This window comes from Miscanthus floridulus, chromosome 5, assembly GCF_019320115.1.
Source record: "Miscanthus floridulus cultivar M001 chromosome 5, ASM1932011v1, whole genome shotgun sequence".
Classification (NCBI taxonomy): Eukaryota; Viridiplantae; Streptophyta; class Magnoliopsida; order Poales; family Poaceae; genus Miscanthus; species Miscanthus floridulus.
In genome coordinates this window covers 47,059,487-47,071,685 of record NC_089584.1, presented here as the reverse complement: position 1 = coordinate 47,071,685, position 12,199 = coordinate 47,059,487, and the positions used below count along the sequence as shown (strand labels likewise).

At 43.1% G+C, this 12,199-nt stretch overlaps 1 protein-coding gene across 1 annotated transcript; it reads right to left on the bottom strand.

Moving 5' to 3' along the window:
- Positions 1 to 1,283: 1,283 nt before the first annotated feature.
- Positions 1,284 to 4,477, bottom strand: LOC136452124 (peroxidase 1-like). The gene is made up of 2 exons (XM_066452764.1): positions 4,191 to 4,477; positions 1,284 to 2,021 (listed from the first exon to the last, which is right to left on the bottom strand). Exons 1-2 carry the CDS (start codon positions 4,413 to 4,415, stop codon positions 1,284 to 1,286), a joined length of 963 nt encoding a protein of 320 aa, XP_066308861.1. The 5' UTR covers positions 4,416 to 4,477.
- Positions 4,478 to 12,199: the final 7,722 nt, after the last annotated feature.

Below are 12,199 nucleotides of genomic sequence, written 5' to 3'. Positions count from 1 at the left end.
TTTGGAAAACCTTTATTGAGAAGCAACACATGGGAAAATGCAAAGCGTCACTGAATGTAATCCCTTTGAAAGTAAGTCCCCCTAAATCGCATCATCTTTATTAATTAAACATATAGCTTTCACCGGATCACCAGATTGGATGATAAATCTTTTTCTCATAAAGTGGTGTCTGAGGCAGGAACAGGAGAACAACTACTGTGGTTACTATGTTTGCAAGTTTATCAAGGTGGTCTCCCAAAGAACTCCTACAGAAAGACTCAAAGTACGTTAAAAATACACTATATATTGATTTAATTATTATTATTGATTGTGTTACTATGTCTTTATATATATATGTATGTACATATATTAATTTATTTTCCTTTAATTCAAACTTGTAGGCTCGATGGTTGGAGGAAAAGGTCATACGGCAAGACCAAATCAAAGCAATTCAAGAGTCTATAGCCGGATTTTTAATGAGCAGGTCATCAATTCCAAGGGCGAGTTCTACTTCGACCCAACACTGCTATGGAAGCCAAGCTAGAGGATGAGAGGAAACTTGTTATATCACAACAACTATAATGCAATCTTTTGTAATATATGCACATGAAATAATATAATGTAAAATACACATATGCATGCATGCATGTAAATATATATATATGATGCATGCATGCATATATATATATATTTCTATGCTTGAATTGTGTGATTTAATATGTTCATTGTGCTTGAGCCGAAACATACTATACGCGCGTATAAATGTATAATTAGCAGCGTACAATATGACTTCGAAAACCTATTTTGAAAAGAAAAGAAAAAAATAAAAAGAAAAGAAAAAAAGAAAAAAAAACCTTTAGTCCCGGTTCGTATTACCAACCGGGACTAAAGGGTGCCGGCCATCGTGGCATGTCAGGAGGCACCTTTAGTCCTAGTTGGTGTTATCCACCAGGACTAAAGGTCCCTCTTTAGTTCCGGTTCCTGACCCAGGATTAAAGGATCCCCCTTTAGTCCCGGATGTTTGCTCCCGAGTGGGGAACCGGGACTAGAGGGGGTTCCCCACCGGGAGTAAAGCTCTGTTCTCTACCAGTGTTGATGACGCTGTAGTTGAGGCGGATCTCATTAAGGTTTTAAATCTCTAGCTATAGCCTCCGCTATCTCCGGCTATAGCTGTTTGAGAAGGATTTAGCTAAGTTTTTTCATGTACAAGTTAGCCCTTAGCTGCCGCTATAGCCCGCTATAGCCGGCTATAGCCTAATTTTCGGATATAAAAAGCTAAATGGCTTAGCCGGCTATTTAAAACCTTAGATCTCATCCATGATGCCGGTCTTGACCTTGATGTTGCCCATCTTGATCATGGCGGCGACGAACTTGTCCTTCCAGAGCATCTCGTTGGCGGCGAAGGCGTTGGCGAATGGTGCGAGCGTGGCATTACGGATGAGCTGGTCGTCGGAGAAGTGCAGGCTAAGGTTAAGCGACAGCAGCTTGTAGTAGTTGTTGTCCAGCACCACCGGCGTGCTGACGTCGATCTCCGTGGTGTTGGGGTCGAACTGGCCCGAGTTGGGCGGGCACAGCGCCTCCAGCAGCGCCTGGTACGCCGCGCTGATGGTCTCGTTCGCCCGCTGCCTCCGGTTCGTGGCCAGGAAGGAGGCGCAGTGGGAGCTGCCAATGGTGTGGGAGCCCGACAGCACCAGCATGTCCTCGACGCTCAGGTTCTTCTTCCTGAAGCCGTTGATGAGGACCTCCACCGTGCTGTCCGGGCCCAGCAGGTTGTTGTTGGCCTCCGTCTCGTTGGAGACGCAGCCGCCCCACCGCCCCGTGGGCACTTGGTAGAAGAGCTTGCCCGTGAGGTTCACGCTGTCTCGGGCCACGAACGCCAGGATGTCGGCGCACGACACCGTGCGCGGACAGCTCCGCTCCACGGCGGTCTTGGCGGCGTCGATCACGTCGAAGCCACGTAGGCTCGGGTTGTTCGCCGAGGATTGGCGCTCCGTGTTGCCGCAATCGGGGTTCACGGACAAGAGCACGGAGGCATCGCAGCCCTGTGGAATGATGGGTCAAAAGCCAACCACCAAAGTTTAGGGCCGGTTTAGTTCCAAATAAGTCAGCACTTATATGTTAAAAAGTGAAATAAGTGACTTATTTTGTCAAACACCACCAACTTATAAGTCACTTCTGCTTATAAGTTTTAAGTTGGTTCACCCCTGCTTAAAACTTATAAGTCACCCTTTTCCGTGTGGGGCCCATACCTTTAATGTGCTTATAAGTCATCTACAACCAAACAGCCATGACTTACAAGTCACTGGTTCTCAGTCACATGTTTGGTTTCCACAAGTCAGGTGACTTATTAAGTCAGGTGACTGAAAACTAGTGACTTATAAGTCATGCCTGTTTGGTTGTAGATGACTTATAAGCTCATGCCTATTAAGTGAAAGGTATGGTCCCACGCGAAAAAGGGTGGCTTATAAGTTTTAGACCTTTTTTGATTTCCATAAGTCAGGTGACTGAAAACCAGTAACTTATAAGTCATGTATGTTTGGTTGTAGATGACTTATAAGCTCATGCCTGTTAAGTGAAAGGTGTGGGCACCACGTGGAAAAGGGTGGCTTATAAGTTTTAAGTAGGGGTGAACCAGCTTATTTCTTATAAGCAGGGGTGACTTATAAGTTGGTGGTATTTGGCAAAATCAATCACTTATTTCACTTTTTAACTTATAAGTAGGTGAATTATTTGGAACCAAATAGGCCCTTAAGCAGGGGTGAACCCGCTTATTTCTTATAAGCAAGGATGACTTATAAGTTGGTGGTGTTTGCTAAACTCAGTCACTTATTTCACTTTTTAACTTATAAGTAGGTGACTTATTTGAAACCAAACATGTTCTTAATTTCCGGTTCTCACCATGATTAGTAAATGTGGCATGATACTTTGTCAAGCATGTATCATGGTAGGTGGCACCGTGGCATTAATTAATTATTCACATTTTCAGGATTGAAATTAAGTCTGTGGATAACACGTATGCTTCAACGCCGATCTTTCTGGGCTGACAGTATAAAAGCACAAGCGTTGGATAATGCTCCCTGCGTGCCGAAAAAAAATAACAGTATCATGTTTTAATATATCAAGTTTGACTAATTATAGATTATCATTATATTAATTACAAAATGCATTTTTATTAATAAATTGATTTGGTAATAATATTTACAACAAACTTGATTAAACATAAAATACTTTAACTGGTATGCAATTTATAGATTGTGGTACCAAAAAAAACATGGATTGAAGACCATGTTAGGTCTTGTTTGATATGCATGTATGCCCCGAATGCTTATGTTCCAGGTTGATGCATGCTCCGCATCCAGCCAATGAAAGTACAGTAAACCTTTTGAATTTCCCGTTACAGGAAGTTAAACAAGTATACTCCATCCATACCAACCATTAAAAAAATGTCGTTTATGGTTATGTATAGGTCAAGCTTTCTTAATTTTAAGTAGATTTAGGCTCCATTTGAATCTTTGAATTAAAATCCATTCCAATAACCACAATCTAACGATACTTATTATGTATTATAAATATTAATAATTTCTTACATATATTTGGTCAAGATTAAATTTTTGGACTTATCAATAAGTGAGAATGACACTTTTTTTAGATAGACGGGGTATACCAAGAGGATTTCAGTTGAAAATTTTATTTGTAGAATTCCCATCGTCTTATGTACCTAACTTATTATATACTTTCTCTGTTCTTTAATATAAGCCATATAGTTTTTAACACCAATATTAATGCACGGCTTGGTGAAGGATGTAAGATCGAGAAAAAAAAAGAGAAATCAGACCATCTACTTTCTCCTAATCAAATTGCTTCCTAAATCAAATATTGGTTAACCTTAGATTTAGGAAGCAATTTGATTAGTTTGGAAACCTTCCCATCGTAGAATTAAATCCGCGTGGGAGCTGATACGTACCTATATTTTAGAATTTTCTTTAGAAATCTATATGGCTTATATTAAGGATCGGAGGGAGTACAATATATTGGTCAAAATTAATACATTTGGTTTTACCGCAACTATTCTTGGATCATGCTGTACTTTATATTTTTCTTTTTCGTTCCTTGTTCACAGGAAGAATATTATTGAGATATATTTCCATCTCTCATTGGTCGACACCACTTGCATACATGTTTATTGTGTATATAGTATGTTTTTTACGTACCCTGACAAAGCAGTCATGGAAATGGAGGCGGATGAGCCCGGGTGCGACGCTGGAGTTGTTGGCGAAAGCAGCCGTGACGACCTGACGCACGAGCGCCTCGGCGTTGGGGCAGGTGGTGTTGTAGAACCCCACCTTCAGCTGGGCGCGGCTCGCCGTCGGCAGGAGCAGGCACACGGTGGCGACGCTCGCCACCAGGCCGGCAAAGCCGCCGCCGCTCGTCCTCATCTTCCTCTCTCCCGCCCTTGCCACAATGGCACTGTTAGGCTTGCTATATATGCTAGCTGTGTAGTCTCGACCACACTACTAATTATGAGCAGGCACTTGGTTTAACTCGGTGGTCCCGTGTTTTTAAATAGGTCTATATATTTATAAAATCAGATTTTTGGATCCCTAAACTTGCTAAATGTATCACCTGGGTCAAGCTGATTTTAGAACCTGGTTTGAACACATGTCTCCTTAGTTCAACTGCACAAGCCCTGACTGAGCATGCACACCTGGTACGCCGCCGCGCCCGTGGGCAACCATGAACGGGGTCAGATGCTTTGCGCCCCCACTCGGTTAACAACAAGATACTGGTCGCCGCTTCTTCCTGAGCCGCTCGCCGGCGCCGCCCCTGCCATAGCCGCGTGCCTCCCAGCTGAGCCGTGCGCCCCCGCTCGCGGTAGCAATGAGCCGCTCGCCGACGCCGCCCTCGCCCGAGCTGCTCCTTCCCCGACTCCGGCGTCCTCCTCCGCGGCGGCTCCTTCCCGCACCCCGGCGTCCTCCTCCCCCACCCCGGCGGCGCCCCTCCCCCCACACTGACGTCCTCCCCCATAAGGAGCTCCCGACGCCTGCAGATCCGACGGCCATGGCGCTCCCCACGCCAAGCTCTCTTCTCTCCCCCCATGTTTCAACTGTATCTTTCAATTGTTTGAGAGGCTTTAGAGGTATGTTGGAGTTGAATAATATGGTTGTTGCAAAAGTAGATGGGGGATGTTGCACTTTGTTGATATGTTGCAAGTGTTTCGAGTGATTGTTGCAAGCACTTTGTTCAAAATGTTTCAGTTGTTTCTAGACGATGTTGCAATCGTTATGATCTGGATGTTTCATATGCTTCGCACAAATGTTGCGATAATACTTTCGAAATGTTTTAGTTGCTTTAGTCTCATTTTGCAGCAGTTGTTCCAATGTTGTTGCAAGTGTTTTTATTCGAGCATTGTTTTATATGCTTCACACCAATGTTGCAATAATACGTTTCCAAATGTTTCAACTCGTTCAACCTAATGTTTCAACATTTGTACCTAGTGTTCTATTTGAGATGTTTATGTTGTTCGGTTTGGGAGGGGTGAGCCGAGCGGACGGGGGGCGCGTGGCTCGCCGGGGGCCTAGTGGACGGAGGTGCTGGGGGCCGGCGGACGCGGGTGCTGCGGTAGGGGCGCTGGGAGGCGTTCGTCGCGCGAGTGCTGCGGCCAGGGGGCGCTGGGGCGCGCTCGTCGTGCGTGGGGCGAACGCGGCTGGCTGTGGGGCATGCTTCGGACTGGGCTGGGGGCGCGCTGGGTCGTGCGCACAGGTCAGGGTCGGGAAGCGGACGCGGGTTAAGCGGTTTGAGGGGCGTCCAGACGCCTATGGTGCGCCGGAGGTCTAGGCCACAGTACTCCTACTGTTCTCTTTATTTCACAGATTTTGCGATAGAAAGTGATCAGAACAGCCGGTGTGAAAGAGCACCAGTTTACTGAGGATGATTTCCGACATTCACGGGATACATGCATGGTGATAACAAAAAATTCGTGTACGCGCATATGCATGACACAGTCACGCGTACACACGAACACGCACTCTCGTATTCAGAGCAAGCAAACCTACTAGACAGGGGAGAGACGTACCTAGGAAACATCCATATAAATCACTTGCAACATACCTCTAAAACATCTGAAACACTTGAAACAAACATTTGCAACATAGGAGAGAGGCCGAGGATGGCCAATTCCAGCCATCAGGGTGGGAGCCGATGGCGAGCGGCCACGCGCGAGCACCACCAACACCAGCTGTGCTAGTGGGTGCTCTTGGCTCGGCCGGGGACGACCTGAGGCGCCCTAGCAAAGTGTGCTAGTAGCTGCCATCGGCGGCGGCCCGCGGTGACGAGGCATCCTAACGGTGCTGGGTTGGGAAAAAGGCTGGGGTGGTGGCGTGTGGCTCTGCTACTGCTGCCAGCGGACGCGAGAAAAGACTGAGAGATGGGGAGGGCAGACGGAGTGGGGAGATTTTTTTCTTGAGAGAGGCAGACAAGGCGGAGTGGGGAGCCACGTCTGGACAAACGCCCGTGTCGAAGTATTTCGGTTAAAATTAGAACTACGATGTGACATTTTCATACAGTAAAGCCCTAATAACAGTATGATTATTGTTGTTAAGCTGCCCCCTCTCTGTCTCGTCCTCCATGCACTAGTATAGAAATGGGCTTTACTCCCGGTAGGGAAACCCCTTCAGTCCCGGTTTCCCAACCGGGAGCACGAATCCGGGACTAAAGGGCCCCTCCTTTAGTCCCGACTTCTCGCCTGGGACTAAAGGTGCACCTTTAGTCCCGGTTGGTAAGACCAACCGGGACTAAAGAGGTCTCCCGGTCTGGCCACATGGGGTGGCCCTTTAGTCCTGGTTGGTATTACCAACCGGGACTAAAGGTTTCTTTTTTTTTCTTTTTTTGTTTCTATTTTTAATTGATGATTCGTTTTAGTTTTCGAATAGGTTTTCGAATACGCATTCTACGCTGCTAGTAATATACATATTCTACATGTTTATAATGTTTGAACATTTTGTACAAACTAAAGTATGAAACTAACGCATATATTACATGCATATACATATATTGTAAGTTATTTTATGTACATATAATTAATATATATATATATATATATTACAAATAAAGCTTGCATTGTATATTCTATCATATCCTTGGGATAACAAATTCACTCCATCTGGTTTGACTTCCATGTTTTGTTGACGTCATTGTAGAACTCGCTGGTGGGGTTGAGGACCTGGTGATTAAAAAATCCTGCTATGGTCTCTTGAATTGCTTTCAGTTGGTCACGTCGTATGACTTTTTCCTTCAACCATAGAGTCTTCAATAAAAGTTAAAGGAAAAGTATTAATATATATATATGTGTTGGTCACGTGATTACTTATATATATGAGCAACAAAAGAAATTATGAATATATGAATATATTTATATAATGTACTTTGAGGATCTCTTCAGGAGTTCTTTTTGCATGCGCCATGATAAACTCGCAAACATAGTATCCGCAGTAGTTGTTCCCCTATTCTTGTCTTAGAACCCACTTTTACGAGAAAAAAGATCCGGTGAATTGAAAGCATGCATGGTGTTAATTGAATTATATATATATATATATATATATATATATATATATATATATATATATATATATATATATATAAATGTAGCTAGTACTTCCTTTGTGTGCGATTACATCCAGTGGCGCTATGCAATGTTTCATGTGGTGTTCCTTAATGAAACTTTTCCAAACACTGCGCCTAATAAAATAAAAAATTAATTTGGCCTTTAATAATTATTGCAGTTAAGAGATCGGGGTATATATAGTTGCTAGAGAGACCAAATTATCCTTGGATAATATCTATCATGTCTTGGTACTCTGTTTTCTCTTTTCTTAACGAGTCTAAGATGCTCAACCGACTATTGGCCATATCGATGACCATCAATATCCAGTGATTGCTGCATATGTTTTTATACACAAATATGATCGACATTAACTAGAATCAACATATATATATGGGAGATAGCTTAGCTAGTAAGCAAATAATTGAACAAATGTCCATATGATCGACATTAATTATTTAACACTCACTTGAAGTTGTAGGGGAAGAGTATGTTTTTGTTTTGTTGGTTCACTAAGAACCTCATGAGATTTTTCTCGAGTTCAGCTTTCCATTGAGGCGGGGGGTTAGGGTGTTTGAATACGACATTTAGATCAATGAAACCAACATCATTATCCTTTCTCTTTCTGAGTTCTGTCATCTCATATCTGCATATATAAAAATATAGTGTGAGGATCTATAATTTATATATATACATGTAGCTTTATATATATACACTTTAATAGTAGAAAATAATCACACTTATAGACAATAGCAGCTAATGAGACTTTTGTCGAGAGAGTCCAGGTGGCATAGTTGGTGTAATTCTACAAACTCGACATATATAACGTCATCGCCATGGAAGTAATGTTGGTTTCTAACTCTGACAGGAACAAAGGCCTCTCCCCGTTCACACGCCGTCATGTACCACTTGTTTAGCAGGTACACTTGCGTACCCAGTTCACCTAAGGCCTCAGGGTTGTATAGACTCTTTCCATATTCAAATTTCTTCCAAGGATCCACTTTCGGAGCAGATGGTCCTTCAGCGAGCACTTGGGCAAGGTCCAAACCAGTTTCCTAGTAAAACCGAGCCAGCTCCTCAAAATCGACGTCTAAGTCTAAGTTCAAACCATATTCATTACGAACGACAAGAGGGGGGACTGATTGTTGTGATTGTTGTTCGAGTTGTGCAACACCTTTCCCTAGTCTAGTCTTTTTCTGTGCCGCCTCAAATGACTTGGTGAGAGAGCGGTCGTAGTCCGATTTTGGTAGGGTTTTTTGAGATTCCCGCTTTTTCTGGTCCACCTTCTTTCTTAGAAGATCTAGAGGTAGGTAGAAGTACAGTTTCTCCGGGTTCTCCCTCGCTTCTCATTGCTTTTTCACTTTTTCGAAGAAACTGTCCACATCTTTTTGTACTGTAGCATTTAATTGCTTTTCACTTTTCTCGTAAGACAGTTTTTGGAGAATAACTAGATTAGATGTGGCTTTCTTCTTTACCGGCTGGTGGGCCAACGGCTTCATTTGCGGGGTGGACCTCTTAGGAGCTAGCTTCTTCTTAGTCATCAATGGAGGCGGGGAAGCCGTTGGAGATCTCTTTGGAGGTGTTGGAGACCTCCTTGGAGGCGTTGGAGACCACCTTGGAGGTGGCGGTGGTGGCGGCGTTGCCACCTGATTTCCCGGAGCACTATGATGATCTAGAGATTGGATAATTGGACTTAGGTTGGCGGAGATCCTGCTGTGTGAGTACAAAAAAGAATAATTAGGTATAAGAAATTGTTATTTTTAATCATGCATGTCAATAGAAAATTAGTGAAAATTTTTTTGTTCACTTTTGTCTGCACCTATTGTCTGGCAATTGAGGAAGCGGCGGTGGACTAGAGACCCCGGGAATAATGATGTAGCGTTTGCACCATAGTATGAATGTCTTCTCTGCTTCTCCTAGAGTCTTCTCCCCATCACCTCCTGAAATGCAAGAGCCAAATCACTAAAACCTTTGTTAACTCTATCCACTGAGACGCTAACATATCTAGGTGGTATTATTGCCCCATGGATTCTTAGTGTCTTAGTAGGATCTGGAGGAGAAAAAACACTGAGAGCCACCATGATTGTGGCATTCTCTTTTGGAATATGTAGCTCACATGATGTAAACAGTGCAGTGATGTCATCCACAGGGAAACGTAGCATTGCGTCATCTTGATTTGGCAACTCCGTGGAAGCGCAGCTGCTTTTCAACTGATCAGGGGGGTTAATATTAATGTTGATTCCTACATCTGATGCCTGCCTTTGGGCACTCATTGCTATTTGCACTTGCTTTATGATTTTGTCTTGCATTCTAGCTTGCATGTTTTTTTTGCGCTCTTGTGCTTGAAGCAACGCCTCCCGTGACTCACGAACATATTCCTCCATCCTGCTGATCCACGTTGCTTCCTCATCCTTCCTTCTCTGCCGGCTTCTGTAGGTATCTCTGTCATTAGAGAAACCATGCTCTCAAGAAATGTTCCGTCCTAAACCTCTTGTTCGGCCACTGTGTTCAGCAGTCCCGATGGCATAGGTCAGTTCATTCTTCTCTCTATTGGGCCTGAACACACCAATAGCTTTAGCTTGTAAAGCATAAGATAATCTTTGTGTTGCTCTTTCGAGTTTTGGGCCATGAACTAGCTTCCTGGTCTCTAGGTCCAGTCTTCCCCCCTGAGCGAAAAACCAATTCTTCGCGCGTTTGGGCCAATTGAGTGATTCTGGTGTGATACCCTTGACAAGAATGTCCGCTTCCATTTTTCGACTTGGGAATGGCAGTCGCGTAGCCACTAGATCCCATGCCATGGTGGTATACCTTCTGTCGGGGATTCTCTTGGTTCCTTCTCACCCGTTCCTCACCCTCTTCCGATGTCCTGTACTGTACAAAATCATTTCAGTAGGGCCTCAACTTTGCGAGCGGGCCCTTAGTATTGAAATTGGGCATTAGTTTCTTCTTGACGTATTTCGTGTATAGGGATTTCTTCCAAGTCTGGAATTGTGTGGCCATCTTCTTCATAGCCCACTTTCGAACTAGCTCCTTCAATTCATCATTGTTGATATCATCATAATCATCCGCTTGCAACGTGAAATGTTGAAGGATATCATCCCAAATTAAATTTTTATCAAGATCAGAGACAAAACTAACATGAGGCTCGTTTATCTTTTCCTTCCATTCACGGGCACTGATCGGAAGTCTGTACCTTACAAAGTACCCACAGTGTTGCATGAATTTCCTTGCATGTGGACCAAGTGGTTCGCCTGTCTCGATATTGAATTCCGATATTATGTAGCGCCCCTCCAATGGCTTTTTCGGGCCTCAAATATTTTTGCTTTTCGCCGTTGTGGTCATCGATCTAGAGGGCTACATATAAAAAAGAATAAATAAATATCATGTGTACACATAATAGATGATAGATATTCAAATATATATATACAATATTTAAATATATATATAAATATATATATACCTCGCCAGTATTTTCTTGCATAATATTTTCTTGATTTTTTTTTAGAGCCAGGTATTGACTCCCGTCATCTACATCCTACTAGTCATCATCAGCAATTTGAGTGCCGGTGTTGATAATATTCATCATTTCTTCATCCATGTTGTCTCTCGGGGCAGCCATCTAGCTTTTACTCCACTAGATATATCTATAAAAAATAAAACATGTTTTAATAAATAACCATCCGTACTAGTTGACCTTACTTACGTGATCATCTCAGCGAGCATTTCTCCACTGGACGGCACCATACTTGGCCAAGGAAGAGCTCTGATTCTACGAGGAAGGGAACACGGTCTTCCACGACCATTGCCGCTCTCCCTTGTAGAATCAAAGCTCCTCCTTGATGTCCGTTACCGCTCGGCAGAGAACATGCTTGTCAAGATGAACTCGGTCTACAAATTCAACTAATATGGATTTTTCTACAATTTTCTAACTATTTTCTAAGTTTTTCATTTCATGGAAAAATTAATTCTAAAACATAAAAGGCATGATTTCTAAGTATTTCATTTCATGGAAAAATAATTCTAAGTGACCCGCTCGATATCGGCGAGCTCGCGGGCATTTAGGTTGCCGAGGATAGTAACATTTGTAGATAACATTTGTAGGTCAAAAGTTATCAAATATCCATCAAATTATAGCTCAAAAACATGTTTCAATAAATAACCATCCGTACTAGTTGACCTTGCTGACGTGATCATCTCGGCGAGCATTTCTCCACCGGACGGCACCATACTTGGCCAAGGAAGAGCTTCGATTCTACAAGGAAGGGAACACAGTCTTCCACGACCGTTGCCGCTTTCCCTCGTAGAATCAAAGCTCCTCCTTGATGTCCATTACCGCTCAGCAGAGAACATGCTCGCCGAGATGAACATGGTCTGCAAATTCAACTAATACAGATTTTCTACAATTTTCTAACAATTTTCTAAGTTTTTCATTTCATGGAAAAATTAATTCTAAAAAATAAAAGGCATGATTTCTAAGTATTTCATTTCATGGAAAAAAATAATTCTAAATGACCTGCTCGATATCGGCGAGCTCACGGGCGTTTAGGTTGCCGAAGATAGTAACATTTGTGACATTTGTAGGTCTAAAGTTATCAAATATCCATCAAATTATAGCTCAAAAAC

What these genes read in the sequence shown, in the direction of transcription:
- LOC136452124 (XM_066452764.1), bottom strand. Translation starts at nt 4,415, where the DNA reads ATGAGGACGAGCGGCGGCGGCTTTGCCGGCCTGGTGGCGAGCGTCGCC. An exon ending in TCCATGACTGCTTTGTCAGG is followed by an intron (nt 2,022 to 4,190) that starts GTACGTAAAAAA and finishes ATCATTCCACAG; the next exon opens with GGCTGCGATGCCTCCGTGCT.